General features: G+C 46.3%; 1 protein-coding gene across 2 annotated transcripts in view; it reads right to left on the bottom strand.

Annotated features, from left to right (window-relative positions):
• Positions 1 to 745: 745 nt before the first annotated feature.
• The window catches only part of PLEKHO1 (pleckstrin homology domain containing O1), a 39,126-nt gene continuing 24,287 nt past the window's right edge, over positions 746 to 15,584 (bottom strand). For both annotated transcript variants that reach the window (XM_073322680.2, XM_073322681.2), the window contains one exon: positions 746 to 15,336. In XM_073322680.2, coding sequence (XP_073178781.1) covers positions 14,584 to 15,336 — 753 coding nt within the window. In that variant the 3' untranslated portion in view covers positions 746 to 14,583. The remainder of the gene's footprint in view (positions 15,337 to 15,584) is intronic.

Here is a 15,584-nt window from a genome sequence, read left to right as displayed (position 1 = left end):
TTTTAAGAACAGGGGACAAACACCTGCCAGGGATGGTCTAGGTTTACTTCGTCCTCCCTCAGGGCGAGGTGGTAAAGGGGGTGGACTAGAGGATTTCTCGAGGTCCCTTCCAGCCCGGCATTTCTATGATTCGATGACTGCAGAAATCAAGTTTGTTTCACATGCCTATGTTAGTGGCTTGCAAACATGCCTCAAAAGGAGCTGCTGGAGGGGCACCCAAACACCAACGTCTCGTTGGAGACATTCTGGGTTGCAAAGGGCTGCACCTGATATTTTTGGTCTGACACCACAAATAAGCACCCACCGCCTCATTACTTGCATCGGCACAGACTAAAAATGGCTTATTGCTTGCGTTCACCATCCGTAGAGATCTGCAGCGCGTCACAGCTTCTGACTTTAGGCTGAGAAGAGGGATACTCCAGGGCTCCATTTGGCCTGATTTTTTGGAAAACTGGATTCCGAAGGGTTAACCTCCATGATAGGGGGTGTGTGGCTGCTCAGAGGTAGATTCCAGATTATTGCCCATGTCTCCCTTTGTAAGCAATACTGTGCATTCCGCTTTGTTATAATGCCCTCTATCTAATTACCTGTTCCCAAACACAGTGCTATAACTGAGAAATGCTCCCGGGAAAGAATTGGATCCATCCATATGGAAAGATGTTCCAGGTCCTCAAAGTATTATACCTGGAAAGAAGTATCTGTACTAGTGAAGCAAAACCCATAAAAAAACACACTTTCTTCTCGGTTTTTATTGTTTTTAAATTCTCATTTTAATTTAATTTTTTTTTGTCACAGTCTTAAAATCAATCAAAGTAAACAGAGCTGCAACAGACTGGAGCAATGCCCCAGAGTCTGTACACATGGGAGGTTTATTTTACATAAAAATCAGTGCAGATTGTTTTCCGAAAGGAACACAAAAAAAGCGGAGAGGAAGAGGGAGAACTTTAAACACAAAATACAGATGGGGGGGGAGGGGGGAGAAAAGAATAGAATTGGCCAATCAAGCAACAATATAATCCTGTTAGAGAGACACAACTTGGGTGAGGTACTATCTGTTATCAAACCTACTTCTGTTGGTGAAAGAGACAAACTTTTGAGCTTCAGACCTGAAGAAGAGCTGTGTGTAAGCTCAAAAGCTTGTCTCTCTCACCAAAAGAAGTTGGTCCGATAACAGAGAGCACCTCGCCCAACTTGTCTCTCTCATACCCTGGGACCAACACAGCTACAGCAACACTGCAAGTGGAATCGTATCACATTTGTAAATAGTTCATTGAGTGGCTGTAGCAAAAGGTTGTAGCATCTTCAAAGCCCCTGGATATAATGCACTCTTAAGATGGGACTTTCCAAGACAATTAAGGGAGTAAGTGGTGGAATTTTCCTCAGTGCCTAAGGCCCAGACCCTTTATGGTATTTAGGTGCCTAACTTCCATTGAAATCAATGAGAGTTAGGTACCTTTTGAGGATCTGGGCCTCAATGACTTGACTTTCAATAGGATTTGTGCTCCTAAATCTCTTAGAGAGTCTGAAAAATCCCTCCTTCGTTTCCCATTAGCCTCCTTTGAAAATCCCACCCTTCTCTCTGAGCCAGGACTTGCTATTTGAGTTGGGGGCAGAACCACGAGGTTCTTTAGGCACAAGGTATCGTAATCATGAGGGACTGATTTTCATTCACCGTCTCAGTTCTCACGCATGTGAGTCTAGGGCAGCAGATGAGCACGGAGGGAGATGGGAAATACATCGGGGAAGGAAGTCAGCAGAATTTTAATTACAATAGCAGGAATAAAGATGAGAGGGGGAAAGTGGTATCTGATTCCTTCAAGTATTGGATATACAAAAATACACTTGTCTGTTAACAGTCGAGTGAAAAAGGGAAAAAGCTTCTTTATAATACAGAACACTCTAAAAATGGAAGTTATTCCCAGGAAAGGGAGATCGGGTGGTACTTTTATTAGAGATGGATCTGAACAAAATCCCAATATCCAAGTTTTCGTGCACTGTGAAGAAGTTCCAATGGGATCTAAGCTTTGTAGCTGGTTTCTGCTTCTATAATGCGCTGAGCCTAAGTCCTGGAACCGAAACCCAGTTATATCCCCCACAAACTTAGTTCAGATCAGAATTTTCTCCATGTGGCGTATGATGAGTGGGACTGGAGATAGAGGGTCCAATTCCAGGAAGGACGCTATTTGGTGGTTCAAACAGGTGGCCAGACTACGACTGGACAAACACTGGCCTTTATGCATGTAACATTGGCCTTGTGGTATGCTCAATAAAGATCTTACCTACAATTCTGCCTGCCTAATGCATCCCTCACAGCTAATGAAACACTATGTGCCTCAGGTCCGTCTCTAACCTCAGTTTAGGTGGCAGTACTAGGGGAATGTTTGCAGGCAGGGGTCTGTGTCCATTCACACCGGTTCCCCCACCCCCCCCACCCCCCCACACACACTCAGAATGCTAATAGTTTTCTATTTCTGGATGCACCACTCTTAAAACAATCTGGTGCAAGATTCCACAGCTGATATAAAGTGGCATGGCTGCATGGAAGTCAGCAGGTCACCAGATGAGAATCCAGCCCATTGCTTTTAGAGCAGCTGCTACATCGTAACTAAAAGAATCGGTCTCTTTATTTACCAGGTGGAACCAGATCATGAGTTTGGAACCCATAAGAGGGGCTGCCCAAAATTTGCAGTGCCCAGAGCTGTGATGGCAATTCGTCATGATCACAATCTGCCTCTGCTTTTGTAACAAATAAATAAAACTCACATGGCCCTGAGCACCATCCGCATGTGACGGATGAACAGAAATGGCTCATTGGAGGAGTTCAGCAGCAGTAAGAACCACTGGCCAGTCAGCATTTGTACCGGCTTTCCTGTGATACGGCAGGAGCAGCTGCAGGTTCCATTTGAGGATCCTGGTTCAGTAAAATACTTAAGCAGGTGCTTAAGCACATCCCTGTCCAGCAAAGCACCTGAGAGCGAATTGCTGAATGGGGTGGACTGCTGAAATGGGACCAAACTTAGCCCTTGGGCCATGCCCAAATAGATCTGCATGTAGGTGTCTCGACTGCTTGCAATATACTCTTAGCCCAGCCCTGGCTTTGCCCACTGCACTCATTCTCCCTCCGCTTCTCTAACCATGACAGTGATGACAGAAATGGTCTATGACACCTTCGCTCTCTCTTCCCTTCTCTAACCAGCTTGGGAGAGATCCATGTGCCCCCTGCCCAGAGATTATCCCACTTCTCCTCGGGCTCTGGCGCTTATTTATAGTCTCATTTTATTGCTTTCAAAGAGTCCTATTGCTGTCTCCAACAGCTCTTCTCTCTTCACCCCCCTGCAGTTCCCCCACCCCATTTGTGTCATAATCATCCTCGTCCCTGTGTTCTGTTCCTCCAGCAGCCTTTTGTTTCACTGCGGTTTCCTGTGGTTCAGTTACAACCATCTCCCAGTCCTCTGGAGAGCCCGTCAGTGTTTACTGGGAGGGGGAATGGGACCATCACTTATTTCCCAGCTTGCAAATTGAAATTCAATGTCAGTTTAGCAGGGGAGGAGGGGCATGTGGGCAGAAAGCTAAACTAAATCACTTAGGGGTTTAGCGCCTACCTGGACCGGCAGTGTCCAACTTACTACTGAGAGAGTTAAAAAAAAAAATAGATAATCCTCCACCAACGTTGCTAGGAATAGGAGCCTGCAAGAATCGGGGGGCCCAGTCTGCTGGCAGAGGAAGGAGAAAAGTTGGCATCTTGTTTACTGCCTGTGTGGTATTTGTGTTTGTTCATTCCCACTAGACAGAGACATTTGGAGAGGCCAAAATAGGGATGTATCTGTACTCCACTGGGTTTAAGAGGGACTTTTTTGGAGGGACGTGAGTGTTTAGGAGTGTGTATATCGGGGGGGGGGGTGAGAAATATTTCCCTGAAAAAAGAATACAGGGAGCGATTCTCTGAAATGAAAGGATAGACAGCACAGAGTAGGAGATTCAGGAAAACTGTTTGGAACCATTCCTAGAGAACTGGTTTAAGGACAGGCGGTTCTCTAAGGGCCCACAAGCACGGCTGTGTGAGGACATCCCAGATTCTGGGTTTTGTTATGAGCCCTGAACTTGAGTCAGGTTTGTTGAAGTTAAGATATTCTGAGCAAGCCCAGGGCTGGGTTTCAGACGAGATCAGGGCAGAGTATCAAGCCAGCCTGGGGGACAAATTTCAGACAAACCCAGGTCTGACTTATTACTAAACTCAGTAAAAACCCACTAGATACAAAACCACAATAGAGCCTCGTCTACACTAGTCTTTTAAAAATCTCCCATTGTTGCTCTCGCATTGGTGGTGCCAGCACTAGTGTACACATGGCTCATATGGCCCCTGGTGTTTTCACTTCCATGCCAGTTACACTTCTACTGAACAGGGGTGGTATAAACCCCGCTGTGCCTCAGTTTCCCCTCTCACCCCTTGTCTGTTCACACCATGGATTCTTTGGAGCAGGAACTATCTCTGTCTGAGCAGCACCAGGCACAATCTGGGTTGGGGCCTCTAGGCCCTCCCGTCCTATACATCAGTAATCCCTAGATCTGCACAGCAGTTCTCAACACTCTTTATCAAAGCAAGTCAGGTTTACAGTGATCTTTTTGCACAGGGTGGGGGAGGGGAATGGCGGCGCAGCAATGACATGACTAGCCCAAGGTCACGCAGCACCAGAGCCAGGAATTGAACTAAGGTTGCAGACTCCTAGTCCAGTCCGCTAGCTACTAAACAAATTGCCTTAGACAGTACCAACAAGATGCATGCAACAGTCCCAGCTTTTAAGTCTGCCTTGCTCACTTAATGCCTTTCCCCGTGACCCAACAAACTCGCTGGTGGAATGGAGGCTAGGAAATAAGATTTCGAAGTGAGCTGCAACGGAACAGAGCTTGAGAGTCACTGCTGTGCCATAACACTCTTCCCAGCAGTGCTGCACAGGAAAGCACCGTGGTCTGGTGATTTTCATTGCTGAGGAGCACCGTGGTCTCTGGTGGTTTGTTTTTTTAACCTTTGAGCAGAGAATGAGACTAACTGGGGAATGGGTGGTTTGGTGACCAGTAGCTGCCTCACTGCAAAGGGGAACTGTGAGACAGAGTAGCTCTGCAGAGAGCGAGGGGAGATGTAGACAGATGAACAGCCAGACGGCCTATTCCTTGTCATGACAAATTTGGATAGAACCCTATTCCATTGGAATAGGAGGTTCCCGCAAAATTAGATCGATTTTGCTGGAATTTTGTTTTGGGGGCGAAAAAACAGGGTGGGAAAAAGTTCTGACAATATCAAAACATCCTGATTTGACATGTTCGGAATGAAAAATTTCAATATTTCAGTCTGAAACAACTTTTTCTTTATATATAATATAATGCAACTCCGCCAGTGCCAGACCCAAGCCAGAATCGAAAAGGAGGAGGGTCCCAAACCGAGATCAAAAAGGAGGAGGGTTGGTCGATGTGGCGGCTTCCCATCACTGTAAAAAAACCCCAAGTTCTAGCTACAGAAACTACTCACATAAACCACATAAACCAAAAATCACAGCCTGAGGAGGATGGAAAGTGACGAGAAGAAAGTGATCAGGAACAGTCAGCATGGATTCACCAAGGGAAAGTCATGCCTGACTAATCTAATTGCCTTCTATGATGAGATAACGGGCTCTGTGGATGAGGGGAAAGCAGTGGACGTGTTGTTCCTTGACTTTAGCAAAGCTTTTGACACGGTCTCCCACAGTATTCTTGTCAGCAAGTTAAAGAAGTATGGGCTGGATGGATGCACTACAAGATGGGTAGAAAGTTGGCTAGATTGTCGGGCTCAACGGGTAGTGATCAATGGCTCCATGTCTAGTTGGCAGCCGGTATCTAGCAGAGTGCCCCAAGGGTTGGTCCTGGGGCCGGTTTTGTTCAATATCTTCATTAATGATCTGGAGAATGGTGTGGATTGCACCCTCAGCAAGTTTGCAGATGACACTAAACTGGGAGGAGTGGTAGATATGCTGGAGGGTAGGGATAGGATACAGAGGGACCTAGACAAATTGGAGGATTGGGCCAAAAGAAATCTGATGAGGTTCAACAAGGACAAGTGCAGAGTCCTGCACTTAGGACGGAAGAATCCAATGCACCGCTACAGACTACGGACCGAATGGCTAGGCAGCCATTCTGCAGAGAAGGACCTAGGGGTGACAGTGGACGAGAAGCTGGATATGAGTCAACAGTGTGCCCTTGTTGCCAAGAAGGCCAATGGCATTTTGGGGTGTATAAGTAGGGGCACTGCCAGCAGATCGAGGGACCTGATCGTTCCCCTCTATTCAACATTGGTGAGGCCTCATCTGGAGTACTGTGTCCAGTTTTGGGCCCCACACTACAAGAAGGATGTGGAAAAATTGGAGAGAGTCCAGCGAAGGGTAACAAAAATGATTAGGGGTCTGGAACACATGACTTATGAGGAGAGGCTGAGAGAACTGGGATTGTTTAGTCTACGGAAGAGAAGAATGAGGGGGATTTGATAGCTGCTTTTAACTACCTGAAAGGTGGATCCAAAGAGGATGGATCTAGACTATTCTCAGTGATAGTAGATGACAGGACAAGGAGTAATGGTCTCAAGTTGCAGTGGGGGAGATTTAGGTTGGATATTAGGAAAAACTTTTTCACTAGGAGAGTGGTGAAACACTGGAATGCGTTACCTAGGGAGGTGGTGGAATCCCCTTCCTTAGAAGTTTTTAAGGTCAGGCTTGACAAAGCCCTGGCTGGGATGATTTAGTTGGGGATTGGTCCTGCTCTGGGCAGGGGGTTGGACTAGATGACCTTCTGGGGTCCCTTCCAACCCTGATATTCTATGATTCTATGATTCTATGAAAGCATTATGACAGTGGATGATCAAATCCATCGGGAAGTCACCCACTCGATGGTCCAAATTCTGATGGCCAAAAAGAATACATCCATAGCTACCTGGAATGTACGAACTCTGAATAGTGCAGGAAAAGTAGCACAGGTAATCAAATAAATTGATAGATATAAAATTGACAACCTAGGACTTTGTGAAGTTAGATGGAAAGATGAAGGTATGATAACATCTGGAGAAAAAACAATGTTATATTCAGATGGAACTGAACATGAGGGAGGTGTAGAAATCATCAGGAATAGCGCTGCAAAGAAATCACATATGAATTGGCAGCCAATATCAGATAAGCTACTGGCAGCTCGATTCCACTCTCGGCACATTAAGTGCATCAGAGTCCAGGCATATGCTCCAACATCCGATGCACATGAAGAAGAGAAAGAGCGATTCTATGCAGAATTGAACAATGTAATGAAAGAAATACCAAACCACGATCTTGTCCTGGTTACGGGATTGTAATGCCCAGATTGGAAGTGAAAGAAGAGGTTGGGAAACAGTCATCGGTCCACATACAACTGGAACAATGACAGACCGTGGCACAAGACTTCTTGAATTTTGTGCCAAAAACAATCTTAGCATCTGCAATTTTTTCTTCCAACATAAAAACATACACAAAAAGACATGGATTTCACCAGATGGCAGAATTCTTCTGTCGACACCGCTGCGTCTACACTGGGGGTGAGGTTGTTCTAAGTGCAGTGCTCAGGGCGTGACATTTTTCAGGGGCTGCATTTACCCAGTTCCAAACCAATCCTCCAGATGCCTTGTCTCCCTGGAGTGTCAACCAAAGGGCCCCTGCTGTCGCTGCACTGCTGTGCTCGTGGGAGCCACAGGCATCTGCTGTGTTTTGGTAGCACTCCTGTCAAGCGCTCTCCTTCTTGGGCTATGCCATTTCAGCCAGCTCAGGCTTGACACGAAGGGCTCTATGCAAAATGGATCTCGTTTTTTAAATCAAACTTGATAAAAACATTGATTACCCATTTCTTTTTAACCCTTTGACTATACCTATCCATCTTGCTATTTTCAGGGAGAACCCACCCGCAGTGCTGAATGCCCCAGGTACATACAGGTGGAACACAACTGCTGAGCTCCTGAATGTGCCATTCGAGGTGTCCTCCACCTGCCACGCCCAGGAGGCGCAGCTGGGGGAACCAGCAATGCCTGCCATATAGAGCGATGATTTCATTGCAGTGTGACTGGGTTTTGGGGCAGGTGCAGTGAGAATCAAGGAGCCAGCAGCAAAAGATTTAAGTAAGAGGCATGCAAAAAAAAAAAAAGTTATTGGCTTCTGGGCATATTCTCCCCTTGATTTGGTCTTAGTGGGTGGGGAGCAAGGATATAAAAGACGTCTTCACGTAGCGTTTTCCATGCTGCTTTATTCATAACCCCTTTTTCTCGGTCTAAATGAAAATTTGCTGGCAATTAGAGCCATGAATATGTGGCTGCCTGGTGCCAGGGGCAATTCCGGACCCATTTCTTTAACTAAGTTAATTAATTAAATAAAGCCACCGAGGAATTTTAAAGCTGAGCCTGCTGCTCTGTCTTTTTAGCTCAAGCTAGACACGAGCTCGTCTCAGCTGGCTGAGCGCAGAGCCGACAGATGGGCGGACCGCACTGAGTGAAAAACTAGCTTTGAAGCCCCCAAGCTTGATTTTTTTCCCAATTATCCTGCACCCCATTTAGACCAGTGCAAAGTGGGGGCAAACACTGGTGTTCTGATTCTGTAGCATTATAGCCCACTTGGCACAGGGGTGAATCACACATGGTGCAGGCAATGGAGAATTGGGGAACCATGGCCACCGTGTTATTCACTGTATGTTTTGGGTCATGGGAGTCACAAAATGCCATTTGAGCAGGGGAGCTTAAGCCTTATTTCCTCACCCCGCTATTTCATAGGCTCCTTGAGTTGACGGCCAGAAGGGACCATCAGATCGATCATCTAGTTTGACCTCCAGGATATCACATTTCACCCAGTTACACTTGCGCTGTGCCCAAAGATTTTAGTTAGACCAAAACATTTCAGTCTGCAGGAAATGAAACTGTACCACAGCCAGAGAACGAGTGGGAGGTGCCCCCAGTATCCCAAGCTCCTGCAATGGGAGGGAATTGATTAGCTGAGATGTCCGGATGATCACAACCATGCTACAGAGGAAGGTGGGGGAAAAAAACTCTAAGGTCCCCTATTCTCCCAACATACCCCAACTGATTTCAGTGGCAGGTCAGTGAGAACAGGAGAATGATTCCCTTCCCTGGATGATTGCTGGCTTTGTCTTTCGGGAGTTACAATCCTTCGGTTGCAAACCCATTCACTGCAGCTACGCTCTTTGTAGCCCTTGGTTCCTCAATTTGCCCACGGCATTGATGCGGCCTGAACGGCAGGAGTGGAATTTGACCTCAGGAGCATGGGATACAGTATAACAGAGAAATGAGCATGCAGGCTTGCTCTGAGGGCCATCAGAGCTGCCACTGGCAACCTTGGTCAGACAGTCCCTTAGCTACACAGTGAAAAAAATGGCCTTGCAATTGCTCCAGAACCAGAAAACCTAATACCAATACAAACTTTCCACACTAGTGTGCAGTGCCTTATAAACCAGACAGCAGCTAGTCAGCGCATCATAATATCTAGCTCTTACAGAGCACTTTTCATCCATAGATCTCCAAGTGGTTTACAGAGAAGGTCAGTATCTTTCTCCCCATTTCACAGCTGGGGAAACTGAGGGAGAGAGTGATTTGCCCAAGCTCACCCAGCAGCAGAGCTGGGAGTAGGATGCCGATCTCCTGAGTCTCAGTCCAATGCTCTATCCACTACGCCATGCTGCTTCCCAATATGCGCAGCTGGATTGAAAAGATCTGACTATGGAGCATCAGTGAAACTGACTCGATTTTTTGTTTCTTGATGCACAGAAGGTTTAAAACCAAAAATTGCAACTTGCTGTGAAAGATCAGATGAATCAACGACACACAGGATGTGGGGCCAGGTTCTCTGTTTGCCCTGCCCCTTGTTCAGTCATTTGTATCAGTGCATAATGGGTGTAAAATGCACCTTCTTTGCACTGACGCAAATGACTGCACAAAGTGCAAAGGAATGGAGAATCACACCCTTGGTCTCTTTACCCCACCTCCTCCCTACGCAGACCCCGAGTCCTCACGAACATTCCTCCCACACATTATCTCCCTTCCCCACCACAATTCCTCATGCCGTTTTTAACTCAGAAAGATGTGCTCGGAAAGGAAGGTAACAGCAGTACTAAACTGATTGGCATGTTTTCCGCACACATGCCACTCTCTCTTGTATTTGGCTTTTCTCTGTAATCCCACAAAAGGGATTGACAAATGGGGAAAATTTGGTGAAATTTAAAATAAAAGAGATTACAAGTGAATGGAGGGGGAATTATATCCCATGTTGGGGGCAAGGTCTGTCTCTTTGTTCTGTGTTTGTACAGCATCTAGCGCCATGGGACTTGATCCATGACTGGGACTCTTAGGCGCTACTGTAATAGACCTACCAGCAATAAAAATGTACCACATCTCACCTGATGTCCTGATACCTGACTAGAGCTGTGTGGGAATTGGAATTTCTGTTTTGCAGGAAATTCAGTGATCTCTAAATTTGCGTAATTACAAACTAGAACAAAACCAAAGAATTTCAAAATTTTCCAGAAACTGACATTTCTGAAAAAGTTTTGGTTTGGGGCCAATTGAAATGTTTTAGAGCTCCGTGTAAGCGCAAAAGCTTGTCTCTCTCACTAACAGAAGTTGGTCCAATAAAAGATAGGACCTCACCCACCTTGTCTCTCTTGTTTCAGTGTTGGCGTTTTAAAATGCGTTTACATTTTTGTAATATAAATTTCAAAACTAAAATACGGACGTGTTCCATTCTGAAAATGTCATAACAAAATGTTTCGAACTCATCAAAACTCTTGTTTTCCCCCCTCACTTTTTTCCCCCTGAAACAAAATTTTATCAAAATTGACATGTTCTCATGGGAAGTTTTGGTTTCCAAAGGAAAAACATTCCATTGGAAAATTTCCAGCCCGCTCTACAAATAATGAATGACAATGTGAACGTGCAGTCTTACCAAATTCTCTGGCAACGCTGCTGGGTGAGGGAAAGGCCAAAGGAGTGGGACAGGCCTGGCCAGCTTTGGGGCCTCTCTTTGTGCCACAGCATGGGATTGTAAAAGCCAAGTGCTGTCTACGCTCATCGACCAGGGAGGGAGAAGGAGAGATGGAGGTGGGATATAGAAGGGGAATGAGCACCTCAAAAATAACCCCTTTGTTGGGACCCTTAAAATCTTAAAGTTAGCTCTGCTTCAAATCAGAAGGTGGAATCCTGGCTTCACTGATGTCAGTGGGGCCAGAATTTCACTCAGAAGCAGCTGCAGTAGGCATTTTGGAGGTGCCCACGGCACGGAAGAGTCATGAAAACCTTGGTGATGTTCATGACCCAGGCACAGAAACAAGGAGTGGGAGATGGCCCACCGTACCTCTTTCCCTCCCACCCCCAACATGAGCTCTGAGCTCACGGGCAGGGGGGACTTTAGGAATTTGATTGGATGGGGAGGATTCCAATTCCTTTGAGTTGCCGCTCATCCCAGTTTTTGTTTGGGTGATTTTTGAATCCCTTCCTCTTGGGATGCTCCAGGGTAAGATCAATGTCACCGTGGCATGAGGAGGAGACCGTGATCTCACAGCATCACATCATGACTCTGTTCTGATGCAGAATCATGATGTCCAGACATAAATGCTGTGGCTAGAGCTGTATGAAACTTGTCTGTTTTGGTTTTCAGGGGCACTAGTGTGATGGTTTCTTTTTTGAACTCACTTCACTGGGTTTGTATCACAGGACTTTTGGGCTGAACCAAACCCACAACTGCCCAATTCAGGCATCAAAACCATGCAAATCCATCCGGAATGGTTCCCTCCACAAACCATAACTCTTCCCGCCCCCGTTTGCTCAGAAGTCCACCCTAGGTTAGCAGGAAGGTTGGTGAAGCTCAACAAAACCTGGTCCCAAGCTGAGAACCTGTTGCAAAATTTTGCACAGCTCCAACAACTATGTGACCTGTGAGTTTTCATTGTAGGACAAACCTGCTTCCAAACCAACAGGTGGTCTCCTGCCCAGGTGCTGCAACTCCTTAGCTCCATAAATACACAGAGTATGTCTACACTGCAGCCACAGGGTGTACCACCATTCTTGTAGATAAACCCAAGCTAGCTTCAAGGTAGCAGACCTACTGTACAAATCTGCCTGGAACCCTGGGTAATTACTCCCATAGAGTGAAACTTGCACCAAGCCCCACCTCCAATGGACAAATCCACCCCTGTCTTAGGTGACTATTCAAGACACCTGACAAGTCTCTAGGACTGTTTTGTTTTCCCTATAGTCAGATAACCACCCCTGTTAACCAAACAGTTTTTGTCATTACCTTGGCAGGTTGCACAAGACAGATTTTTAAGGAGCAAGTTTCTACATAACTGTGGGTTTCTTGGGTGTGTTCAGTGACCCCCATATGCGCCTTAGACTTTGGGCATCTTGCTAGAACTGTATAACCCAATCAGTGTTTTTACATACATACATTTTGATATTATTCAAGTGCCTAGAATCTCAACCCCACTCATGACACATGTCCATGCTAATCCAGTGTAATTAGAACCTCTAGATTTTAAAACAGCTTTTCTATTTTGAGAACTGGGTTATTTTTAATGCTTAACATTATATCTGAAAACTATTTGAAGATTTTTTTTCTTGTTTCCTTCTGGATCAAAGAGAGATGACATAGAAGGGCACTGTCAGAATGGCTTACATGTCAGGGTTTTTTTTTTAAATCTCTCCTTTTTTTTTTAAGGGATTAAATTTGATTCCACAGACTGTAAAAATGCACCCATTGAGTGGTCAAAATGTTAAAAAAACAAATCAAGAAAAGAATACTTCTTGTAAATTCTGTAAAAGCCAAATCTCCCCATTTCTATCATGACAGCATGTCTGTGTGGCTTTGTGATAAGAACTGAAGTGAGCCAGAGATTTTTCTGACGTTTGAAGGATAGGTTTTGAAAAGAGATATGAATATCTTAAAAGGACATTGTGAGGTGAAATTGGGCCCCAAATTTAAGCTTTGCAAACAACCAGCTGTTAAAGAAGCTTAGGCCAATAGAAATATTTCCACCAATGTTATTTAATTCCAACTGGTGGGAGCTTTTAAAAAACACAGATCAACATTTCCTTGCAGCGTTTGCAACCCAAACATCACAGCCTTAGCCGGCAATATGAGTGAAACTGACCAGACACAGACATCAACATAACTAGTCTCATTTCAAATATGTGAGAGGTACAAAATGTAAACAGTGAAAAGGAAATTAGACATTAAAACTCAGTTGTTCTTAATATTCTCAGGGGTTCTTTGCAACATAGGCAAGGAAATTAGATTTCTTTGAAAAAACAACTGATGTTAATTTGCCAGTGTACTTTAAGCCCTGAGAGAAATCTTAGCATATTTCCCTCTTGTCCTGCTGCTTAAGTGCATGGAAGCTGAGCCACCTACTTAGAAAAGTGCTAGACATCAGTGAGGCGAGGATATCTGAGCTCTAATTTGGGATCCATTTGAGTTTCAGTGGGCCTGATACTGACCTCACATCAATGTCAGCTAAGAGACAATTGTGTGAGGCTCAATCGTGTAAATGGAGTGTGAGCGAGAGCAGCATCAGGCCCATTAAACCAACAGCAATTCTCAGTTTTTCTGTTGCCCTCTGTGCCAAACCCTGACTTTCCATTTCACTCCAGCCTAAATGAAGGAAAGAACAATGAAAAACAAATAATGACAGCCCGTTGGACTCCAGGCCTTGATCATCTGCACAAGAAGGAAGACATTGTGGTTGCTAAATCTGATTGCACCGGGCCAGAGGGTGTCTCCGAAGCATCGGCTGACAGACAGGGTTAGTTTTAACACAGATTGCATACCTGTTGCCTCTGTACAGAGGGCTGTATTTGTACCACATGTATTAACAACTGCCTGCCACAGGAGTTTGCAAAAGAGGGTTTGGGATCAGTGCAGGAACAATGCCAGGGAAGAGCCCTGTTCACTGCAGTCCAGGAAAGAGCTCCCGATGCTCTCATGACACGTCAGACTGCATTCCAGGCTGGGAATCGCCTCGTTCTGACAACGGAATTCAAACCCCGGCTTGGGTGTCACTGGCAAGCATCTTCCAGACAGTTTTTGGATAACAGGGACCTCCACGTGCTGATTCTTTTTTAAAGAGGAGGGAAAACGTACGCCATGTCGCCAATGCTCTTGGTCAAAGAGCTGTAATGCAGGACACTGGGTTCAGAGCAGCAAACCCAGGGCTTCTATAGAGGGAGAATATCTACCCCTGCTGCTGTGCATATGTCCCCACAAGTATGCCGGGAGCTTTCCAGGTCTTGGTGATCTTCCGTCCTGCAAGCATGACACGAGCAGCCCAAGAACGCAGAGAAAGGATACTTTGAAAAAAAGTAGGAATCCAAACTGGTTTATTTGAACACCTTTTGTTTCATCTGGGGATGGGGGGAGGGGGGAGATCTGGGGAGGGGAAGGGGTCAAGCTTGAGGAGCAAGTTTTGATGAGAACAGGCACCTTGTACTGTTTCGAACACTGTAAATAATAATAAAAAGAAATCACCACCATCCCACCCTGAAGCGTGCCTTCACATCATGCTCTTCCTGTACTGAGACTGTGAGATCTGTTTGGGTTTAGGGTCCGACGGTTGCAGTTCTAACTGTTTGTACAGGTCCCTCAGCTCTTTAATCTCCTGTAACACCTTCTTGGCTTGGCTCCAGGTGGAGGAGGCCTCACCCAGCAACCTCTCTGTCTCCCGCAAGATGCTCTCAGAGTCCGACTTGGAAGAGGAAGAAGTGGTGGTGGCGGCAGCGGCGAAATCTTTTGTCTTTCGCTTCCCTTCCCCATAGCCCTTCACCTCCGTCAGCAGTTCCTGAGTTTTTTCCAGTTTCAGTGCAACCAGTTCCTGTATCCGGGCCAGCTGCTCGGGCTCACCCGAGGCAAACTGAGCCTCCAGCCCCTTCCTCAGCACCGCCCGGTGCGCGGAAGAGTCCCGGCGAGACAAAATCTCCTCCATGGAGGCACATTTGTTCTTTTCCGAGTGCGAGAGCTTTTTGGGGACCTGCGGGGTGTACATGGTCCCTTTGTCGAAGGCGTCGTTGCGTTTCCCAGTTTTGTCCCACGAGGTCGCCTCCCGTCTCGGCAGGCTCACTGTCCGGCCTTTCTCCAAGGACTTGACGTTCTCCGAATCCGACCGGCGCCGGCCGGCAGCGAGGTGTGCCACAGATTTATCCAGGTCCACCCGAAAGCTCTCTTCACAGGTCCCGTGGTCCTCTGGAGAGGCGTCTTCCTCTTGGATGAGGTCCAGTGTCAGCATGCCATCCGACGTTGAGGTAGATGCCTGCAGAGCGTGGCGAGAAAGGCGGGAGTCATGAGCGGATGGACGAAGAGGCTGCCCACCCATTACTTTGAGCATCATAGCAACAATGGCACTAATCAACCTCTCTGTGCATTTCTAATGAGCCCATCAGCAGGGGGAGTCTAGGGGCTGAGGCTCAGGACACCTGGGTCCGGTTCCCAGCTCAGACACAGCCGCCTCCTGTGACCTTGGCAAGTCTTTTAATCCACCCTGTGCCTCAGTTTCCCACC

Source organism: Lepidochelys kempii, chromosome 24 (assembly GCF_965140285.1).
Source record: "Lepidochelys kempii isolate rLepKem1 chromosome 24, rLepKem1.hap1, whole genome shotgun sequence".
NCBI lineage: Eukaryota > Metazoa > Chordata > Testudines > Cheloniidae > Lepidochelys > Lepidochelys kempii.
The sequence above is the reverse complement of the archived record's forward strand: the minus strand, read 5'-3'. Positions and strand labels throughout refer to the sequence as shown.